This window comes from Danio aesculapii, chromosome 20, assembly GCF_903798145.1.
Source record: "Danio aesculapii chromosome 20, fDanAes4.1, whole genome shotgun sequence".
In the NCBI taxonomy this organism is placed as follows: Eukaryota; Metazoa; Chordata; class Actinopteri; order Cypriniformes; family Danionidae; genus Danio; species Danio aesculapii.
Genome location: NC_079454.1, coordinates 31,560,233 through 31,582,357, shown reverse-complemented (window position 1 = coordinate 31,582,357; position 22,125 = coordinate 31,560,233). Strand labels below are relative to the sequence as shown.

The 22,125-nt window shown below is 35.4% G+C and overlaps 1 protein-coding gene across 1 annotated transcript in view; it reads right to left on the bottom strand.

Moving 5' to 3' along the window:
* The window catches only part of cep43 (centrosomal protein 43), a 33,447-nt gene extending 15,244 nt beyond the window's left edge, over positions 1-18,203 (bottom strand). Inside the window, exons 1-13 of the mRNA XM_056481444.1 lie at positions 18,108-18,203; positions 17,552-17,605; positions 15,940-15,994; positions 13,587-13,675; positions 13,280-13,417; positions 10,923-10,955; positions 10,202-10,258; positions 7,369-7,439; positions 6,957-7,018; positions 6,774-6,835; positions 6,604-6,684; positions 3,170-3,232; positions 481-698 (exon numbers count right to left, since the gene is read on the bottom strand). Of these exons, the coding sequence (XP_056337419.1) occupies positions 481-698; positions 3,170-3,232; positions 6,604-6,684; positions 6,774-6,835; positions 6,957-7,018; positions 7,369-7,439; positions 10,202-10,258; positions 10,923-10,955; positions 13,280-13,417; positions 13,587-13,675; positions 15,940-15,994; positions 17,552-17,605; positions 18,108-18,191 (1,067 nt within the window). The 5' untranslated portion in view covers positions 18,192-18,203. The remainder of the gene's footprint in view (positions 1-480; positions 699-3,169; positions 3,233-6,603; positions 6,685-6,773; positions 6,836-6,956; positions 7,019-7,368; positions 7,440-10,201; positions 10,259-10,922; positions 10,956-13,279; positions 13,418-13,586; positions 13,676-15,939; positions 15,995-17,551; positions 17,606-18,107) is intronic.
* Between the last annotated feature and the right edge of the window lie 3,922 nt (positions 18,204-22,125).

Here is a 22,125-nt window from a genome sequence, read left to right as displayed (position 1 = left end):
GAAGTGTCTTGAAAAATATCTAGTCAAATATTATTAACTGTCATCATGGCAAAGATAAAATAAATCAGTTATTGGAAATGAGTTATTAAAACTATTACTTTTAGAAATGTGTTTAAAAAAATCTTCTCTCCGTTAAACAGAAATTGGGGAAAAAATAAACAGGGGGGTAATAAATCAGGGGGGCTAATAATTCTGACTTCAACTGTATATGACAAAAAAACTAAATATTGCAATGTCAGATTTTTCCAATATCGTGCAGCCCTAACTGTAATGCACTCATCATAGAATATGTTTTTGTGGATTGGTATGGACGTTAATATAATTGGTGATGAAATTAATAATAATAATTACCGTGAAAGTTCTTGGTGATAACAGGTTTTTTATCATCAACTTATAATCAAAATGACCACTGGCACAGAGATCAACCCACAGCAGAAGCCATGAATGACTGATCATGTCTGGTACAGAAGATATCCTTACCAGCCATAGGTTTTCTGGGGTTTAGGAAGAGGATCATCGAAGAACGAGTCTCCTTCCTCTTCCTCATCTTCCAGTCCAAACTCAAGTGCTCGCTTGAGTGGGGTGGGAAGGTTTTTCCCATCACCCAATCCTAATTCCTCCTCTGATCCTTCAGACACTTGAACAGAAGCTCTGATCTTCTGAGACCCCAGCGATTCACCAGGTCTTCTGTCTCCAGCCTGTGGCAGAGTCACAACTTAATCAACATTCTCAAATAAGCGACACATTTAATCTAATAAAATCAACATGAACGCTGAGCATTGTGTGCTGTGTGTTCATGTAAAGTTCAGGGTTCCCACTTGCCAATGGCAAATTCCCTGACTTTTCCCTGACTAAAAAGCTTCCATGATTTGTGTTGAGAAGTTCCTCTAGAATTTAGCATTTCTGCAATCACTAAATGTAACACAAAGTCAAGCAAATGGCACAACATTTAGAGGAGGTTGCTAATTTTTTTTTTTTAATCGCTGCATAATTTAGCTTGCCATGACACAAATCAAATTCCTTCACACCATCTACATTGTTTAAATTATATTCAATTATACATTATATTCAAATACAGACTCTTTTGAGTTGTCGCATACAGCCAAAGTGTAAACCCACTATTATACTCGTCATTATATTATTGAAGACTTTTGGAAAAAGGCTGAATTGATCATTTAGAGTAATTCATGTATCAAATACGATGTGGCAGGCTTTACATGGTTTCGTTCTTTGCTTATTACAAAGACCAATGGTTCTTGAAGAAGTCAAAAAAGTAATGAAGAACAAAGATGTGTGAATTTGAGTGCATCTTCACATCAAACTGACAAGAAATGCTGCAAATATTGCTGCAAATTAAGAAAGGTTGCCACAAAGTCATTTTAAGTCACAATAATCAGATTTTTCTCCCACAAAAAAACAGAAGGGTCTGGTTTATCAGGCAAACAGGCAAAAATCAGCTACAGACAGTATTGTTACAGGAACAGCCCGGTGGCTGCATATGATTTCTGCTTGACTATGAAAAAGGAATAAAATAGTAAACAGTCAAACCATGAAAATAGGATATACATCACAGGTGTCAAACTCAGTTCCTGGAGGGCCGCAGCTCAGCACAGTTTAAGCTGTGGTCACACAGAGTTTGAGCATGTGAAATATTGTCGTACGGAGCTGCGAAAAGGGGCGGGATTAAACAAGATAATTAGACATTTTAAAAAGCGAGCGATTGGTCCATATTTTAAATTTCTGTCCAGAGAGGTCATGCTTTGATCCTCGATTGGTCTCACGCAGTCAAGTGACGCGTTTTCGCAGGTCACAGTTTACCAAGCTTGAACTTTGCAACAGAGCGAACTGCGAAACCTGTCGCACGAGTTTGTGTTTCCGGTCTGACGCATTCGCGTGCGTATGAATGGAAGTCTATGGGGAGAAAAGTCCAGTGTGAGCGCAGCTTTAGTCACAACTCTAATTAAAACACACCTGATCATACTAATTGAGTCCCTTAGGCTTGTTTGAAACCTTCAGGTAAGTGTGTTGAAGCAGGGTTGGACCTAAACTGTGTAGGGCTGCGGCCCTTCAGGAACTGAGCTTAACACCCCTGATATACATGATAAAAACACAGTATAGAAAAAGCATATTTTGATAAATTGAAGTCATTTAAAATAACCAAAAATCTATATTCCATGACATGGACAAAAATATATAAAATTCCCCGACTTTCAATGTCTGGAATAGACCTTTTAAAACTCCACGATATTCCAGAAATTCCATGACGCGTGGGAACCCTGAAAGTTACTGCTGGTGTGATCAGGTTGGAACCAACAGCAGCTTATTTTAAACTGAGGGTTGTGAATAAGAGTATGGTGACAACATGTTAAAAAAAAAAATTAATAAAAAATAAAAAAAGAGAAGCGAGTGCCCTTTTAGCCCGAGTGGTTTTAAAACATGTCATTCTCAAGTAAACTGCATTTGTCTGGGACTTCCTGCGGCAGACGATTAAAAGAAACGATCATGTGACTTAAGTTGCAAGAACAGTGGGTTGTTGAAATGGCCATTCTGAAATTGGCCCACATTGACGTCAAGCTTTGGAATATTCTGAGAAAAATGCTGCATCATTCAGCCCACTAACAAAACAAAATTACAGGACAAAAGCTTTTTTACTTGAGATGATATGTTTCAGAATTAGTGTACATATCCGAAAGCTGGTGGTTAGACAACATGCAGAATTTGATTAACAGTTATAAGAAGCAATTTGTTAGTAAGTATTAACATGTTAGCATATTTTCAAAATAATAGATGATGCCCGGTAAGTGCCTTTCCACTAAAAGCTTTGTGAAAACCACTGATCTCATTTGTGATGTGCATTAGCTTCAATCTGCTCTGCCACAGCCAGTGTACTACATCGAGTGCTAAGATGGTTCCAATTCAACCATGGGCTAATTTAGCACCATTAGACATAATATAATTCTTTTATATCCATCTTGACCAGCAGTAATTTGGTTCTGAACTGTGATGACTAGCATGCGATAACAGTAGTAAGAAGCACAACTCTTAATTTTGAACATGCTAATTCCAACATTTTAAAGCTGAATATACACAGACACATCACTCATTTCTGAGCCACATGGTTGAGCTGATCAAAAGCTCCTGTTTCTGAGTCGACGCACATGTGCTTTACCTTCGGGTCAGCCTTCTCTTCCTGCGCTGAACTGTGCTTAACAAATCCTTTAAACCTGGGTATCTGAGCACCAGAATACAGCCATCAGCTTCTTTTTATGACAATGACATGCTACCCTGACTAAATCAAACACAAACATGGACGGGTGGAAAAACAAACAAGCACATATGCAAAACAAAAAAAGGGGAAGAACTGTTGTAGCAATTCATACAGAAATAAATGACTATATGCAAAGAGCAAGCAAATTTTGCTACCACACATTGACTAATATCTACTTAGGCCTGTCACAATGTCTATTTTTTGTGGTATTATATATATATATATATATATATATATATATATATATATATATATATATATATATATATTTATATATATATATATATAGCTCATACATTTATTGCAATAAACAATATTATTGTGATTTTAAGACCATTTTGACACTATAATAGCATTACAATGCAAGTACATTCTACCAAGGGACACATAATTTTTTTTATTAAGATCATTTCATTTAATTATACCCACTTTAATAATTAGGTACTGGAATTAGAATGTGAAAACATACATCCTAAAAGAATAAATAATAATAATAAATGTTAACAAAAAATGTAAGGTAGAAAGAACAAGAAAAGTAACAGATTTTTATTCGTCAGGCACCCATGAAATTATGCTAAAGTAATTTTTAGTAAATACTATATTGTTTTTTTTTTAACCATACTGACACTGACACCTCCAATAGAGATAGAAAGGTTTTACAATCAGCTTAAATGAGGCTAGAATTGTTTGTTATGTTTGGCGATATATATTGCATTACCAAAAATGATTGAGGTCATGTCCATCTGTTGTGTGATAAGTCGATATATGTATTAATTATTGTGACAGGTCTATATCTACTTCATGAAATTTCAATGACCAGTGTAATGTTAGTATTACTCGGAACCCCTAGTTTTTCGTAATTCCGCAGTCACTGAATCCTACGCAAAAACAACAAAAAGTCGCACATTTTTGCGATCCTGCAAAATTCTTAATTAAACACAAAATAGTCGCAAAAAATGTAAATAATCTCATAAAACATCTAATTCCAAACCATAGAATCAAATTATACTTATTACAGTTTGCAGTGAATTGTTTTACATGACTTATAGATGCTGCATACACAGCGCACGTGATGTATTCGAGTGTCTCTCGAAAAACGTCTCACCTGCGCCCTCACATCCAAACATTATATGGAAGGGGGGATTGTTTTGCAGCCTGTACAGTAAGCATACTCTAATGAAGCGCAAGTGCTTTACATGTGAGGTCAATGCAAAGATTGGAGTAGACCTCCTGTGGTGTGAATTGAGCGTTTTGTGTGTTTGATGCGCTTCAGACTGCAAAAGAAAGTGGGAGCAAACATCTAACAAACGGAACGATGGAACAGACAGAAAAGCAAGCAGCTTACAATAATGGAGATTGGTTCAAGGATGAAGGCAGCTGGACGTGACCGAATTGGAGGACATTATTTGTGCTTTACATGTATGGCTGATATTATGATGTGCGTCAAATCAATAAATTATTTCATTTAACTCTTTCCCTGCAGTTAACAGGAGTAAATGCTTCCCTGCCATTGACGTGTTTTACGGTAATCCATGTTTGAGTTGTATTACAGTGAGGACGCCCAAATGCATGTCCTATGTGTGAGGTAAATAATGTCAGATGATCAGTGGAGTGAAATCTGAGAGAGAGAGAAAGTAAGATCGTGGATAAAAATATTTTCAACTTTCCTTTGGCTTTATTCCTACCATATTAGATGTCCTGACAAGAGACCAAAATAAAGAAGCTTTGTTTTTAGGATTTGTGTCATTGTGGTTGTGTCAGATTGCACACCTAACATAGTAGGCTACCTTATATGGTAAAAAATATAACATTTTCAGTGTTTTTTTTTTTTTTTTTTTTAAATCACAAAAAAATCCTGAAAAACTAGGGGGTCTGATTACTGAGAAACTATTAAAAGTTCATTTTTCCTTATACACTATACATTTTTTTTGGTTTGCCATGTCATTACATTGATTTAGAAAAATATCTGTTGGACTTTATCAATAATAATGATAAATGTTATTTTATGATGTGCTTTTCTTAAACTCAAAGCGCTACAAGATATTTAATTTCAGTATTTATTATTCATGGTTTTATTTATTTTAGTACACCGAGTTTATCCTGAAAATGGAAAATGTTTTCAAGCAATTAAAGTGTCAAAAAATACCAAGTAACAAAAAAAAAAAAAGTTTAATTTAATGTAATATCGTTGTCACAAATATGAGATTTGGGAACATTTTTAATAAATATTCCCATTAGTCTATAGCAAAGATGCCCGAACTATGGCACGCAGCCCAAAGTTGGCCCTTGGTAACCTTTGATTTGGCCCACCATCCCATCTGAGAAAAGAGGGATGGTTAAGAAACTGTCATTTTTTATTTTGTGTTTTATTGTTAAGCTACAAAAAAAGCTAACTGAAAGTAAATGTTTCAACGTATAAGGTTTGAATAAATGCGATTTATTTTAAAAAGAGAATTGGGTGAGCGAATAAAGGCGAAGGCAGATTCTGCTTGACTAGTGTTTTCAGCATTGAACTCCACTGTGTTATAAATGTGATTGTTTTTATTACAATAATTTATAATAAAAAATTATACTGCATTAGGTTATACAACTTATAGTAACGTTTTCTATTTATTTATAAACATTATGAAATAAATTAAGAAATTACCCATTGCAACTTTAATGTAATATAGTTTGGTATATTTACCTTCGGTCCACAGCTCACAATAATATTTGGTTTTTGGCCCTTCATACGAAAAAGGTTTGGGCACCCCTGCTCTATAGCTACTGTCTGTTCATACAGTTAATCGCAAATGTACTGTATGTGGGAACGAAATGTAGCATAAAGGATATGATGTAGAAGATTTGTATTGGCATTTCACTGTGTGCATGAAATCTGGTAAAACCCCTTTTTTCCCTTTGTGAGTCAAACACTACAATGATTGCATGAAATTACAGTTGTTTGATCACCAACCATCTTGATAATGATACAAAGATATGCCACAGATTACACACAGCTAACTTTTACTACACCATACATCTTCTACACTCAAAACAAATAATGTTCTGGGATTAAACTTAAAAAGCTGAAGAAAATCTAATTAGAAAAGAACAAGAAACCTTTGAAAACAACACATTTTGCAAAAACACATCCTCAAAAGAAAAAGAAACAGCTGTGGCTTTGTGGTCTCGCAGTTCTGTTTTGCATATTAAAATACAGTTAGCTGAAGACTAAGACAAAAAGTAACTCATATTCGAAACACAACAAAGATCAGAGATTATAATCTAGCCAGAGGGCGAGAGGAAAGTGTGTAAGTAATAGATAAGCACAAAGAAAGACAGGAAGTCAAGTTTACCTTGCTAGCGGAAGACAAAATGATTTTTTCCTCAGTTGTTTTACTCGAGGAGTAAAGTGCATCACTATTGTCACTGGTAACCTATAGATGACATTAAAAAAACCTTATTACATATTCAGGACCTGCATAAAAAAAATGTTTTGCCAAAAAAAGGATTTAAGGTTGCTCACCACACTTCGACACTGTATGAAGAAACATTTATACATTCCCAAGAAGTCCTGAAAGTCTATAGCTAAAGTTATTGGCAACAGAAAAAAGTGGAAAAATATATCAGCAAGTGTGGCAATTTATTTTGACTTATAAGACTATCTGACACAATCAAATGATTGCTAAACATCTTGTCGTATACTTACTATTGCTTGTCTCCTTGCCTTTGGTTCTAAGTTCCTCTGTGACATAACTGTCCAGCATGTTTCTTTTTATTTTGACAGACATATAAAAAACATATTAGTCAAATATTTGGCCATTTAATTACAACAGCAAAAATTACATCATATTATCACTTTATCTTTCAAAAGGATCTTTGCCCCATAAGACCTTTATTCTGGTTTGTATGAATGAACAATCTCTGTCCCCAATTGGCAATTAAGATATGCCATGACCGCAACAATGAGAAGAAGCTCAACCAGCGATTGCAAAAGAGAAAACCAAAAATGTGGGCAGATGTACATTTTCAGTCATTACATAAATGAGGGTTTCAGAACCAGTAAGTTCAGACATTTCCTAGAGTTCATGGCATTCATAGTCCGCAGTGCTGAAACGAACCTGCTGAACTGGGGGAAAAGATCTGCGAAAATTCCAATGACCGCATCTCTGTTGATCTCACCACTTCGGTTCTGTCAAATAAAATGAAAAAACCCAAACATTTATAATTTTTACAATGCCTATATACACACACACACACTCTCTCACACACACACACACACACGCGCACGCACGCACGCACGTACACACACAGACACAGACACAGACACACACACACAGACACACACACACACACACACACACACACACACACAGTTGAAGTCAAAATTATTAGCCATCCTGTGAATGTTTTTTGGTTATTTCCTAAATGAAAGTCTATTTGTTTTATTTTTCCGCTTTCTATGGAACAAATCACTGTTATACCATGACTTGTAATTGACCTAATTAGCCCAACCCTAACTACCCTTGCTTGCCTAGTTAAATGTCACTTTAATCAGAATACTAGTAACATGAAAAATATCTAGCAAAATACTATGTACTGTCATCATGGCAAAGATAACATAACTCAGTTATTAGAAATAAGTTATTACTCTTATGTTTACTTTTATGTTTAGAAATGTATTGAAAAAATCTTCTCTCCGTTAAACAGAAATTGTAGAAAAAATATAAAGGGCGATCATAATTTAGGAGGGCTAATAATTCTGACTTCAACTATAATTTTATAACATTATTTATATATATATATATATATATATATATATATATATATATATATATATATATATATATATATATATATATATATATATATATATATTCACACACAGTTGAAGTCAGAATTATTAGCCTCCATTTATTTTTTCCCCAATTTCTGTTTAACGAAGAGAAGATTTTTTTCAACACATTTCTAAACATAATAGTTTTAATAACTAATTTCTAATAACTGATTTATTTTATCTTTACAGTAAATAATATTTGACTAGATATTTTTCAAGACACTTCTATACAGCTTAAAGTGACATTTAAAGGCTCAACTAGGTTAATTAAGTTAACTAGGCAGGTTAGGGTAATTAGACAAGTTATTGTATAATGATGGTTTGTTCTGTAGACAGTCGAAAAAATATATAGCTTAAAGGGGCTAATAAATTTGTCCTTAAAATGGCTTTTAAAAAATTAAATACTGCTTTTATTCTAGCTGAAATAAAACAAACAAGACTTTATCCAGAAGAAAAAATATTATCAGACATACTGTGAAAATTTCCTTGCTTTGTTAAACATCATTTGGGAAATATTTAAAAAAGAAAAAATATTCAAAGGGGGGCTAATAATTCTGACTTCAACTGTGTGTGTGTATATATAATTCTTTTCCCCAAGTGATGTTTAACAGAGGAAGGAACATTTCACAGTATTTTCTATTATATTTTATTCTTCTGGATGAAGTCTTATTTTCTGATATTTTGTCAGAGGATCAACCAGAACATTCTAAAAAACATGAGAACCTTTAATAATGCAAATTGAGAATAATGTACTCCCTACTCCAACCATGAATCCCCCAACATCCCCTACCCCCTAAGTTTTATTTATTTTTATTTCTCACTCATACCAAAAGTTCTGCTCATTTAACCCCAATCTTGTACGACCATTGGCTCCCAGTTGCATACCGCATTAAATTCAAAATTCTCCTCCTTGCATTTAGATCCCTAAATAGCCTAGCTCCCTCTTATCTTTGCAACATGCTTGTCCACTACACCCCAACTCGCTCATTACGTTCTGCAGAGTCTGGCCTTCTCGCTGTCCCTCGGTACCTGCCTCTCTTCATATCATGATGTTGAAGACAAAATAAATCAGTAATTAAAACTTATGTTTAAACGTGTTGAAAAATATCTTCTCTCTGTTAAACGACACTTGAGAAATATTAGAAAAAGAATTAAAATTCTGGCCTAATTAAAAATTAAAGGGAGGGCTAATTTTGCCTTCAACTCTGTTTATGAATGCGTCTGTGTTAGGCATGGGCTGGTGCATGATTCAAATGAATCACTGACATCTGCTGTCTTCATTATTTAAAAACACAGATTTCTTTACAATTTATAATGGCATCTTTAATTATCTTTTCTGCTGGAGATAATGTTGTCCTAAAACAACAACTACAAAAAAAAACGTTAAAAAATCTTACATAAGAAAAACAGAAAATGTTGGTGGTTTTAAAACCTTTCCTTAAGACTTTTCTAAACCGTGGTATACCTTAAAAATGGTTATCATCCCATGCCTAGAGTGTGTATGAATTAATTTTGATACAAATACTATACTGCACATCACAGGTGTCAAATCCAGTTCCTGGAGGGCTGCAGCTCTGCAGAGTTTAGCTTTAACACTAATTAAACACACCTGATCAAACTAATTGAGTCCTTCAGGCTTGTTTGAAACCTACAGGTAAAGCTGTGGTCACACTAGAGTTTGAGCTTGCGAAATTCTGTCGTATGGCTCTGCGAAAAGAGATGGAATTAAACAAGATGATTAGGCATTTAAAAAAGCGTGCGATTGCTCCACATTTTAAATACTTGTACAGAGAGGTCATGTTTTGATCCTTGATTGGTCTTAGCAGTCAAGTGATGCGATTTCCCAAGTCAGAGGTCACCAAGCTTGAACTTTCCAACGCAGCGATCTGCGTAAGTTGACGCACGAACTTGCGTTTCTGGTCAGACGCATTCGTGTGCTTATGAATGGAAGTCTATGGGGAGAAAAGTCCAGTGTGACCGCAACTTAAGTGTGTTGAAGCAGGGTTGGAACCAAACTGTGCAAGGCAGCAGCCCTCCAGGAACTGGATTTGAGACCTGTGCTGTATATGATACACTGTATCAATATTAAAGTAAATATAAATATGTAAACACATTACCTTGTCATGACTATCAAATTTCTTGCGGGCTTCAGCAATCTGCCGCGGTAACAACTCCTAAACAAAAGCCAAAATATTAAAAATATCACTGTAGAAAAATCTAACTGATCCGTTTTAAATATTATAATGAAATACACTTCAATAAACCTTAATTATTTAAATATATACGTTTGAATTCATTATTTTATGATGAACTTGTCACATAAAACATGACTCAGGTGGTCACAGTGATCACTTCAATACATAGCAGAAAATCACAACATAAACCTATGATTCTAGAGCATCTGAAGTATCATCTAATAAACTGAAGTCATGCAACGCTTGAGGGATGATTAAAAAAACGCACGTAAGAAGCCCGCAAAACAAGACAGAATGTCAAGAACTAGGACAAGCTTGTTTTGCAAGCATCTTAACAGGAAACCTTTTTTTTGCAGCACCACTTAAAGATGTTCATTTACATCATGCTTCCCTTGTCTGACCTGAATAATTCGCCTGGGGTTTGTAATGTGTGATATGAATCAAGACAAGATTTTGATCTCAAACCACATGTGAAACAATTCGGTAAGCGCTATTACTTGCATGTGAGTGAATCTGGTCCTGAGAGTGCATAAACCCTACCTGTGCTTACTGTACATGTGGGTGCACAAAAAAACAGGTTACTAAGAGATCTAGATCGATAACAGATGGACTAAACCTGAACCAGCCACTCGGGGTAAATTACCTTGGGAAAAGTTCTATCAGCCACCCGATCTCCCTGTGAAACAACAAAAAAAGAGAAAGTCACTCAATCAAAAAACAGGGGGTCTTCACTTCACAAGTCAAATTTGAGAACATTTCAAGAACTTTTCAAGAAGTGATGGAAATTACATATTTTCATGCATATACATAATTTTAACACATTATATCAAATGCTTTATGTTACAGCAGTGCTTCCCACACATAGACATTACCTGGGGGCAGGCCACTCAGGTATATTAATGGCTGGCCAAGTACATTTAGTGACACACTTATTTTACTACTATTATCATCCTTTTACACTTTTTTTTTCTGTATCCGCCCATTATAAGCAAACATCCACGAGCGATTAAGTAGAAAATTCTCTTCTTTACCCATTTCATACTGCTCGTTCAACACTCCCACAGATAATCTCACGAGCTCTGCAGACCCACAGAGACTTGCACCTTTTTGCGTCAAGCCGGGGTTTCTAAATCTACTAAAATGTCCGGGATTTTGTTTTGCTTTTGTTTTATAAGGTGTCATTAATTTAATGTGCACAGCCGTGACAGCGAGAGAGACATTAAATAATTAATTCTTTAATCTAACGACTTAACGAAAAACTTTACTAAATATTCGCAGAGGACGAAATTACATTAAATTGGCTGCAGAATGTTTGTACACCATTAGAAATGGGCAATCAACGCACTTAATTTAACACCTTATTTAAATAATCTACATGTCTTATTCTTTTAATTATTATAATTTTTAGAGATGTTTTTATTTTTTTTTCTGTCATTTATTTCTCATTTGCTGTATATTTTATTAATTTGTTGATGTCAATATATTACATATTTTATACATCTAAAATGCTTTGGCAATACTGTACAAAATGTCATGCCAATAAAGCAATCTGAACTTAAATGAGAGAAGAGGATTTGATCTGTCAGTGGGTGCACATGGCTCTTGAATTGCAAGAGAAATAGTGAGTAAGTAAGAAAAGTAAGAAAAGTAAGAAAAGTAAGAGAAATAGTGGATTTTTAAAATTTTATTTCAACTGTCAATTTTTTTTTTTACTTCAACCTATTAAAAAGAAAAGTTTTAAAACAGATCCTTAATAAATAAAAATAGTGTTAAAAGTTTTGTTTGTCGCATATATATAACTTTATGTGCTGCAGGTAAAAGGTGCGCTTCAATCCGGCTTCCACCGCAAGTATACAGATATGGCCACTGAGAACGCACCTTTCTTCACACACAGTGTTGCAATTTGTCACGCGCAGTGCTGAAGCAGCAAAGGCCACCTTTTCCTTTAAAAAAAAGTTTGTTCTTCATGCAATATCCACCAGGTGGCGCAAAAACAACAGCTTTTCCATTGTCGGGCCAGTGTGAGCGAACACCCCACCAAATCAAACAACCTGCCCAAGGATGCGTTTAATTTAAGGGAAATAAAAACACAGCTACTGGTCAGTTTAAGATATTCCATAAAACACCTTATAGCCTAGGGGTCTTTTTTTTACTTAAGATCGCCCTTATGTTCCCCTTTTAAATTTAAAGGTGATGCATAAAATAATAAAGTAGTTTTAATTTAATAAGTGATATTTCTTTGCTGCATCCTCCTTGATGTTTCAATAACACATAATAATCTTTACACCACACTAAAGACACAGTAGCCAGTAACTCTCTATAAGAAAGATTTTAGATATGTTCTAAAAACAATAAACAATGGAGGAGTTTTGAAATATTATTTATAAAGTATTTTGATACAATGATATTAATCAAATTATGCAAACAGATTTGGGTGAGCGAAACCATCAGAAACTACCTTTCTTTTCTTTTCTTTTCTGTCATCCAGTCCTGCGCAGTGCCGATTTACAAACGTATTGGGAAAATTTTGATTGCATATAAGCCCAAAGCATAGCACTTACTGTCATTTACTCTCTTAAATGTGTCCTTTTCAGCTTAAATTCATATGTAAATTTAATTTCATGTATTGTTCACTCATGAAGCGGTAATTTCCTCTCATTTTGTGTTCTGCCAACGCATAATGAAAGGCAGGAAGATCACAGGCAGATCAAAGTACAGTCACACGCGCATGTGATAACATGCAAAAGCAAAAGATTTATTTTAAATGAAAATCGTTTTATTTACATAGTTAATAATAAATACTTATTTAGTAAGATCATTTATTATGAAAGCAACACAATTATGCTTTCAAGCAGTTTCAAGCACTTTATCCAAAATATTTTTCAACTTTTGCAATTTTAAAACCTTAAAATTCAAGAATTTTTAGGAATTTCCCATATAAACCCTGAAAAAGGCAAGGGACTGATCTGACTGGCTGAAATGCAGCTCATTAAAGGTCACCTCTGTGAAAATGGAGGTCTTTTCCCTATGTCGTCCCCTTTTCACCAGCTCTAGCAGGAGAGGGGAGTTTTTATTGACCTCCGATTCCGAGATGCCGAGCTCTTTAGACAGCGCTTCACGACTGTCAAGTCCATTCAACTGAAAAACACATAGTACGACACATTGGTTGAGGTCACAGAGGATGCAGTATATCACATTCAAATCAATCAATCAGACAAAGATAACAAAACACACACACGCAATCCTGAGTGACAACTTCAAACCTTACTACGCATGTATCACAGCGTGATATTTAACACTGACGTACCGTGCTAATCTCAGGTTGAAACACAGCAAGGGTGAAGTCTAAATTAAAGACTTGTAGGAAGTCTGTAATAAGACCTGCTACCAAACGCCCTGGAAGAAGATCAAGAAATACAAAAATTCACAAAATGCAAGCAAAATAAATCATTATTTAAAAAAAAAAAAAACATTAAAAAGTCCATATCTTGTAAGATCTTGCCTCGGATGCCTCTACTTTTTTTTGTCTGTTATCTCATTGCTTAGGAAATGTGAAACTCATCCTCTTATCTAGGAATCTAAATACTTCTCAAATTGAGGTACATTCACAAAAGTAATCGCAAATGCATTCACAATAAACGCATGTTGACTTTTTTGACAAAAACATGTAATATGAAATAAAATTATTCTGAAAATATGCATTAAGTCCATTGTCATTCAGCTCAACAGATACATTTATGTAAAAAAAAAAAGCATCCTTGTTCTGGTACATATTTTCATACAGCGTGCCTAAGCTGTGGAATGGTCCCATCAGCATCAGGAATGCCGCTTCTCTGGACAGTTTTAAGAAATTTCTCGAGACTCACATTTTAAACATTGCTTTTAACTTCAATATGTCAGTTTAATCATTCAATTTTATTATTCATAATTTATTGTTTTATTGTTGTGTTTTTAGTTTTTTATTGTTCTGCCGTCTTACTGTTTGGCTTAACTGCCTTGTAGTGCTTTGGGTGTGAGAAAAGCGCACTATAAATAAAAAGTATTATTATTATTAAAATATATAAAAGTGTAAGTTATCATAATATATGTTATTATATTTAAAATTTAGGAAAACATCATTTGCAAATTTTAAATGACAATAAATAAATATTTTGGGGCCGCACTGCAATGCTTAAAAATAATCTATTAACATTAGGGTTTGGTGATTTGGTGTAAAATCAAAATCTCAATTATTTGAAAATTTTAACTCGATTACGATTAATGAACAATTATTTTACTTTTTAAATTTTTGGCCCTCATAGTTCACTGACAGGCTTTTTATAGTAAATATGCTCACATATTACAAGTGAGAGATTTTTGAATGAAGGGTGCATTACTGATTTTAAAATAAATGAAGGAAACAGACACTATCTACTATCTATGATTATTTATTGAACATCAATGTTGAACAACTGAAATTTAAATACAAAACCAACTTTTATTATAAAAAGTAAAAAAAAAATAACTTGAACCTTTGCAAACAAAATTATCTATTTTCAATGTTATCACTATTAAAAGTAAAAAATAAGCAGTATCTCTTCTAAATAAAATAACTCTTGTATATCCTGTAAATAATATTTTAAACAGTGCAATTCTTGCATCTACTGTAAACAAATATCTTATATAAATAATAACTTTTTTTTTTTTTACATTTAATTAATGTAAATAATAACTTTAGTGTAGTGGCAAATATGCCGCCTCAAGGCATCTCTGGCACAGCTTCCAATCATCATCAATGTAGTGCAAAGTAAGGCACAAGAATATGTCCATCGATCAGATGTGGATGCAGAACTATAAAACAGCCTCAACAGAGCGGGGTCACGTGACTCCACACGCAGTGGGGAAAGTAATTGAAAAATGTGACCTGGAAAATTATTGATTATAGGTCAAGAATGTAGATTTTGTTTACTTTTCGATTAATTGCATAGCCCTAATTAACATGTCGTCAAATGATTCTTCATCTAAAAATGACTGATAAAGATGTTTTTCTATATAAACTAGTGTTACACTGAAATACATTTTAGACTGATTTTCTTCTCTAAATGATGGTAAAAATGTATAATAGTCATAAAAAATATGAAATAATAATAAAATTCATCTGAACACATTTTAATAAACAAATAAATAAATATGGGTCTTTGACTCGTATTCAATACGCTATAATTTACTGCAGTATACGGTTGATGTATTGCCAAGTCTAGTTGCCAAAACTGCAAATTAGATTGCTTTTGCAAATAAGATTTCTTTATTTTACAGTGACATGTTTGATGGAGCTTCTTCCTGTATTTATTTTTCATCTATTTAGCTTTATAACTATAATTCCATGCAGTTACAGAAAACCAAACACGTTTGACATTTTAAGACATTTGAGATTTAAGACTTTTCTTTCATGTCTCATAACAATGAGCCACGTTTTCTTGCATGAGAAAAGTTTTTTGTTTTCAGTTTTTTTTGTGTATAAGTGTATATATTTTAGTGCGTTTTCTCAGCAGGAATGTATAAAGTCAGCAAGTTCACAATGCCTAATCTTTGAATTTTTTTTATAATTTAAGTTGTGTAGATTTTTCCAACATGAACCACATCAAAACAAGAGAGAAAACATGAAAGGAATCCATACTCACCGTCCTTTGTGTTGAGGGACTTTTTCAGGTTTTCATTCACAAGTGGGGTTTTATTCTATTCAAAAGAACACAAATCTAAATGACACACTGAATCTTGGAGAAGTACAAGAACACTCACACACTAACACAAACACACACACACACACACACACACACGTGCACGCACGCACGAAAAAATTCATGTAGCCGTAATTGAGGTAAAGTTGGTTTTCTATTCACACATTCAGACTTTTTTTCTTAATAATTAAAGAAAAGTTTTCTTTGCACATTCTAAATGAGGAAATCATACTGGCATTCAATGGCTATCAAAGCACAACGTTGTTCATAGTCAATTAAACAGTGCTAATGCTGTTTTGAAGTCATTCCTCTAACATGCAATTTTAAACTGCACAATACATCGTTTCAGCACTGATATCGAAAAGTCCGCATCCACAATAGTCACATTGCAAGATATGCAATGTTCAGTCTGAATTATAGTTGACCGGGAGCTAGAGATTTGTATTTACAGTTGAAGTCAGAATTATTAAATCCCCTGAATGATTAGCCCCCTGTTTATTTTTTTCCCCGATTTCTGTTTAACAGAGAGATTTTTTTCAACCCATTTCTAAACATAATAGTTTTAATAACTCATTTCTAATAACTAATTTATTTTATCTTAGCCATGATGACAGTAAACAATATCTGACTAGATATTTTTCAAGACACTTCTATACAGCTTAAAGTGACATTTAAAGGCTTAACTATGTTAATTAGGTTAACTAGGCAGGTTAGGGTAATTAGGCAAGTTATAGTATAATGATGGTTTGTTCTGTAGAATATCGAAAAATATATAGGTTAAAGGGGTTAATAATTTTGTCCTTAAAATGGTTTTTAAAAAATTAAAAACTGCTTTTATTCTAGCCGAAATAAAACAAATAAGACTTTCTCCAGAAGAACAAATATTATCAGACATACTGTGAAAATTTCCTTGCTCTGTTAAACATCATTTGGGAAATATTTAAAAAAAAGAAGAAAAAAAATCATAGTGGGGCTAATAATTCTGATTACAACTCTAACTAATGTTTATACTGAATTTACATTATTTATGCAAAAAAAAAAAGTTTTTCTAACTTAGAATTTTTGTCTAGTTTCTACTCCAAATATCTACATTTAAAAGCGAAAACAAGATTGATCTATTTTCCCCACTGGAGGATCATTTTGGTTGTTTTAATGAAAAACTCATAATGTTGACTGAAGTTGAAAATAAACCAATTTTTTTTTACTTGATTAAGAATTTTTAGATATTTGGACTAGAAAAGAGACAACGCAAAAAAAGAAAAGCCTTTTTGCATTGTGATTATTCAATTTCTGTACCTGAATACTGTTAGACTACCCAGAAAACCATCGTGCAATCGTGCTATTCAAACCATCTTGTGAACCTGTACTCATATTGCAATATTTATTGCAGAAAAATAAAATTTCGCAATGCAGCCCTAGACTGAATATTCAAAGTAGCGTGGTAAACAATAAAGAAACTGTGTCACAAGTTGTCGCTGAATGAATGTGGGAATAATAAACCAACTTTACCTCAATGTAGTACTCAGTCAGCATAACATAAACTTCTTATAATTACCTCAACTTTGTCCTGCTCCTCCAAGGCAAGAAAAACTGCTGCACGTAGCTCTGCCTGTAAAACCAAATAAGCCTTTAATCACTCCATATGTCCAACATTCACACAGATTTCTAACAGTAATGATAAATACTCAAGTAGAACATTTCACCTGCCAATGAAAACACGTCTTATATCAATTTGAACCAGACTATGTGTGGCTAAATAACATTAAATAACTTCCTCAATATCCCAGTCAGTTTGCAAAATAAATATATTGGAAATTTACTTAAGCAAATTTGCTGGTTAATATTTAGTATAATAACACAGCAGGGATAAACAGTGACACTGTAAAATCTCATCTTTATTGGTATAAGTGAGTAGAAAACAGGTTACATAACTCAGAACGCAATGTTGTCACACTAGGGTCTGCTGTTGTCCAGTTGTTGCCCATAACAACTTTAGCATCGCTATGCTAACAACCGCTGTGCTTAGAAAAAAAATATGCCCCGTATCAGACCGGGGTAATTCTGTTCTCTACACAATTCAAAGGGGTTTCGAATTAAGCAGGGGGAAATACCTTGATTTTATTCAAAACACCGCTGTTTTCCAAGTTTTGGATCAGTAGATCTCTGAGTTCCGTGTCCTCCTCCGTCGCAGACATCTTCAATTTGTGTCATGTGACTACAGGCTGAAAACTGCGCGCCCTGGCGGCTATTAGCGACTTTACATATTGGGTCAAATAATGGTTCAAATCAGAATCAGAATCAGAATCAGAATCAGTTTTATTGCCAAGTGTGCTTCACACGCACAAGGAATTTGTTTTGGCTACAGAAGCTTCCAGTGTACATAAAGTGACAAGTGACAAGTGACAACACAAAATAATAACAAAAACAAAAAAAATAAAATAAAATAATAATAAAAAATGATGAACATTAAACAGATGCGGTTAGTGAAGAAACCTGGATGTTGAGTTGTATGTACAGATTGTTATAAATATACAGGTTATAAGGTGCTGTGTACAAGTGCGAATGTAGAGAGTATTGCATTGTATATTGATATAAGATGCTGTGTACAAGTGCGTATGAGAAAGTATTGCACATATTTATTGCACAGTAGGGGAATATTTAACTGTTCATAAGGTAGACAGCCTGAGGAAAGAAACTTTTCCTGTGTCTGGCTGTTTTTGTGCTTGGTGCTCTGAAGCGCCGACCAGACGGTAACAGTTCGAACAGGTAGTGTGCTGGGTGTGAGGTGTCCAGAGTGATTTTGCGAGCCCTTTTACTCACTCTGGAAGAGTACAGTTCTTGAAGTGTAGGAAGGGTTGTGCCAGTGATTCGTTCAGCAGTCCGGACTATTCGCTGTAGTCTACGGAGGTCGGTTTTGGCAGCTGAGCCGAACCAGACGGTTATTGAAGTGCAGAGGATGGATTGGATGACAGCTGAGTAGAACTGTACGAGTAGCTCCTGTGGCAGGTTGAACTTCCTCAGCTGACGAAGGAAGTACAGTCTCTGCTGGGCTTTCTTCACAATAGAGTCTATATGAATGTCCCACTTCAGATCCTGAGAGATGGTGGTGCCCAGGAACCTGAATGACTCTACTGCAGCCACAGTGCTGTTCATGATGGTGAGTGGGGGGAGTGCAGGGGGGTTTCTCCTGAAGTCCACTATCATCTCCACTGTTTTGAGCGTGTTCAGCTCCAGGTTGTTGTATCTGCAGAATAACACCAGCCGCTCCACCTCCTGTCTGTATGCAGACTCGTCACCGTTCTGGATGAGGCCGATAACAGTAGTGTCGTCTGCAAACTTAATGAGTTTGATGGAGGGGTCTTTTGCAGTGCAGTCGTTGGTGTACAGGGAGAAGAGCAGTGGAGAAAGAACACATCCCTGGGGGGCACCAGTGCTGATGGTGCGGCTGTCGGATGAGATTTTGCCCATTCTGACTAGCTGTTGTCTATCTGTCAGAAAGCTGGTGATCCATTGACAGACAGAGCTAGGAACAGAGAGCTGGGCCAGTTTGTACTCAAGCAGTGATGGGACGATGGTGTTAAAGGCAGAGCTGAAGTCAACAAACAGAATCCTTGCGTAGTTCCCTGGTTTGTCCAGATGTTGTAGGGTATAATGCAGTCCCATGTTGACTGCATCATCCACAGACCGGTTTGCTCTATAGGCGAACTGCAGGGGGTCCAGCAGGGGTCCAGTGATGTCCTTCAGATATGCTAGCACCAGTCTTTCGAATGACTTCATGGCCACAGATGTTAAGGCCACAGGTCTGTAGTCATTGAGTCCTGTGATCTTTGGCTTCTTCGGGATTGGGATGATGGTGGAGCGCTTAAAGCAGGATGGAACTTTGCGCTGTTCCAGTGATCTATTGAAGATATGTGAGAAAATGGGAGCCAGCTGGTCAGCGCAGGTTCTCAGACAGGCTGGTGAGACACCATCTGGCCCTGGTGCTTTCCTTCTCTTCTGTTTACTGAAGATCTGACGTACATGATCCTCACTGATCTGAAGAGCAGGGGGGGAGAGGAAGATGGCTGGAGGTGTTGATGGCTGTGTAGGGCGATGGTCCGGGCTGTGTTGATGTGGTATTGATGGCCGTGTAGGGAGACGGTCCGGGCTGTGTTGATGTGGTGTTGATGGCTGTGTAGGGAGATGATCCGGGCGGGTGTGAGGTGTCTGGTCATAGGTGTCAAACCTACAGTAGAACATATTCAGCTCGTTTGCAATATGTTTATTGCTGTCGATACTGGGGGACGGTGTCTTGTAATTAGTGAAATAATGCTCCAACAACCAGGGACAGCTTTGCTGACAGCTTTAGTCCGTTTTGGAAAACTCATTGACCCAGCCAGATTGGGAGGAATTATAATTCTATAGACCTCATCTGACTGGGTCGCGCCTGCAGCTCATGAATATTAAGAAGCAAACTAATATTTATAAATCAAATATGTTTGTAGTAGGTTTACACCTCCACACCAGGCAGACACAATAATGGCTAGAACACTGTAAAAAAAACTCAACTTAAAATTCTTAGGCAACAAACTTCAGGACATTTTTCAGTTTACTCAACTTAAATCGAGTCAAGTGAAATAATTGAGTTGGAAGTTGAGTCAACTCAAAAATGTCATGAAGTTGCCTTAAAAGTTATGTTGAGTCATTTTTTTTGTCATTTTTTACAGTGTAGTTAGCTGGCGTTAAAGGGACAAAACTGAAAATTCTGTCATCATTTAGACTACTCACCCTCCAGTGATTCCAAATGAGTTGGGGAGAACGGGGCACAAAGTAACACTTTTTGGCTTTAGTCAAATAATGAACAAAGTAATGGGGTTAGACACACCATATTTTTTACCAACAACACACAAGCCTCCCCTACAAATGAGCACTGGAATTAATGATCGCCGGACCTATGGTTTCTGTGCAGTATTGCCAAAAGTGCCAGAAGTATAATTGTTACTAATAACCCCACCTGCGGGACAAGTTGTAACAGACAGGGGCTTACTTGTAATATATGCTTACAAAGGCAGATTTGCTCTGTCAAACAAAAAAGACATTTTGCAGAATGTTGGAAACTGATATATATTTATTAAATATATGTATTATCTGTTTTTTGTCCTGTCTCTGTAATTCTGTTGCACTGTAGAAGCTAAACAAATTCCTCGTATGTGCGAACCGGTGCGAACATAGCCAACCTGGCAATAAAGCTCTTTCTGATTCTGATTCAGATAAGCTCTGGCATCCATGGTAAGAAGAAAACAAGCATTATGGTATTTAATGGCTAGCATTTGCCAACAATTTTCAAAATATATTATTTTGTTTAACAGAAGACTCAGGTTTGTGACAAGTTAAGGGTGAGTAGCCTAAATGATGGCAGAATTTTCATTTTTGTGTGAACAATCTCTTTAAATGTGCTCACTTAGTCAAAAAGTCAGCAGATAAAAATAATTAAAGGGATAGTTTATTTAAAAAGTTACTCACTTTCAAGTCTTACTTGATGCAGGTAACAATTATTCAGTAGAACAGTAAAGATTTATTTATGCCAAAACTGTGGTCTTTGATGATATGTAATGCAAGTTAAAGGCATTGGTCAGCAGTACTTTCAGTCAAAGATAAACAGAAACTAAACAAAGTAGTGGCCTACATAAAGCAGAACAACTGATGAGTGGAAATATTATTCCATCATAATGGTACTTACTATATATATATATGCATGCATACACACACACACACACACACACACACACACACACACACACACACACACACACACACACACACACACACACAATCTTAATCAGAGAGAGGGGTCTGGAAGAGTGCAGTCTGAGCTTCATCCAATGCTTTTTAAATGCGTTTACCTAACCTAACCTCACCCCTAACCCTACACCTCAAAGTGGTATCACAAGCTCAGTTGAGCGCATTGTGTCTGTGGCATCTCTGAGCGATGCTATATCAGCATGCATCATAAAGGCTGCATCCAGATACTACTGCAATCAGAAACTCTGAATTTTGAATATGTCTGTGGATTAAAGGTAAATTAATAACATTGCATTGTTTTTTTCTGCACAGATCGATTGCTTCACTTATTAAGACTTCATCAGCAGA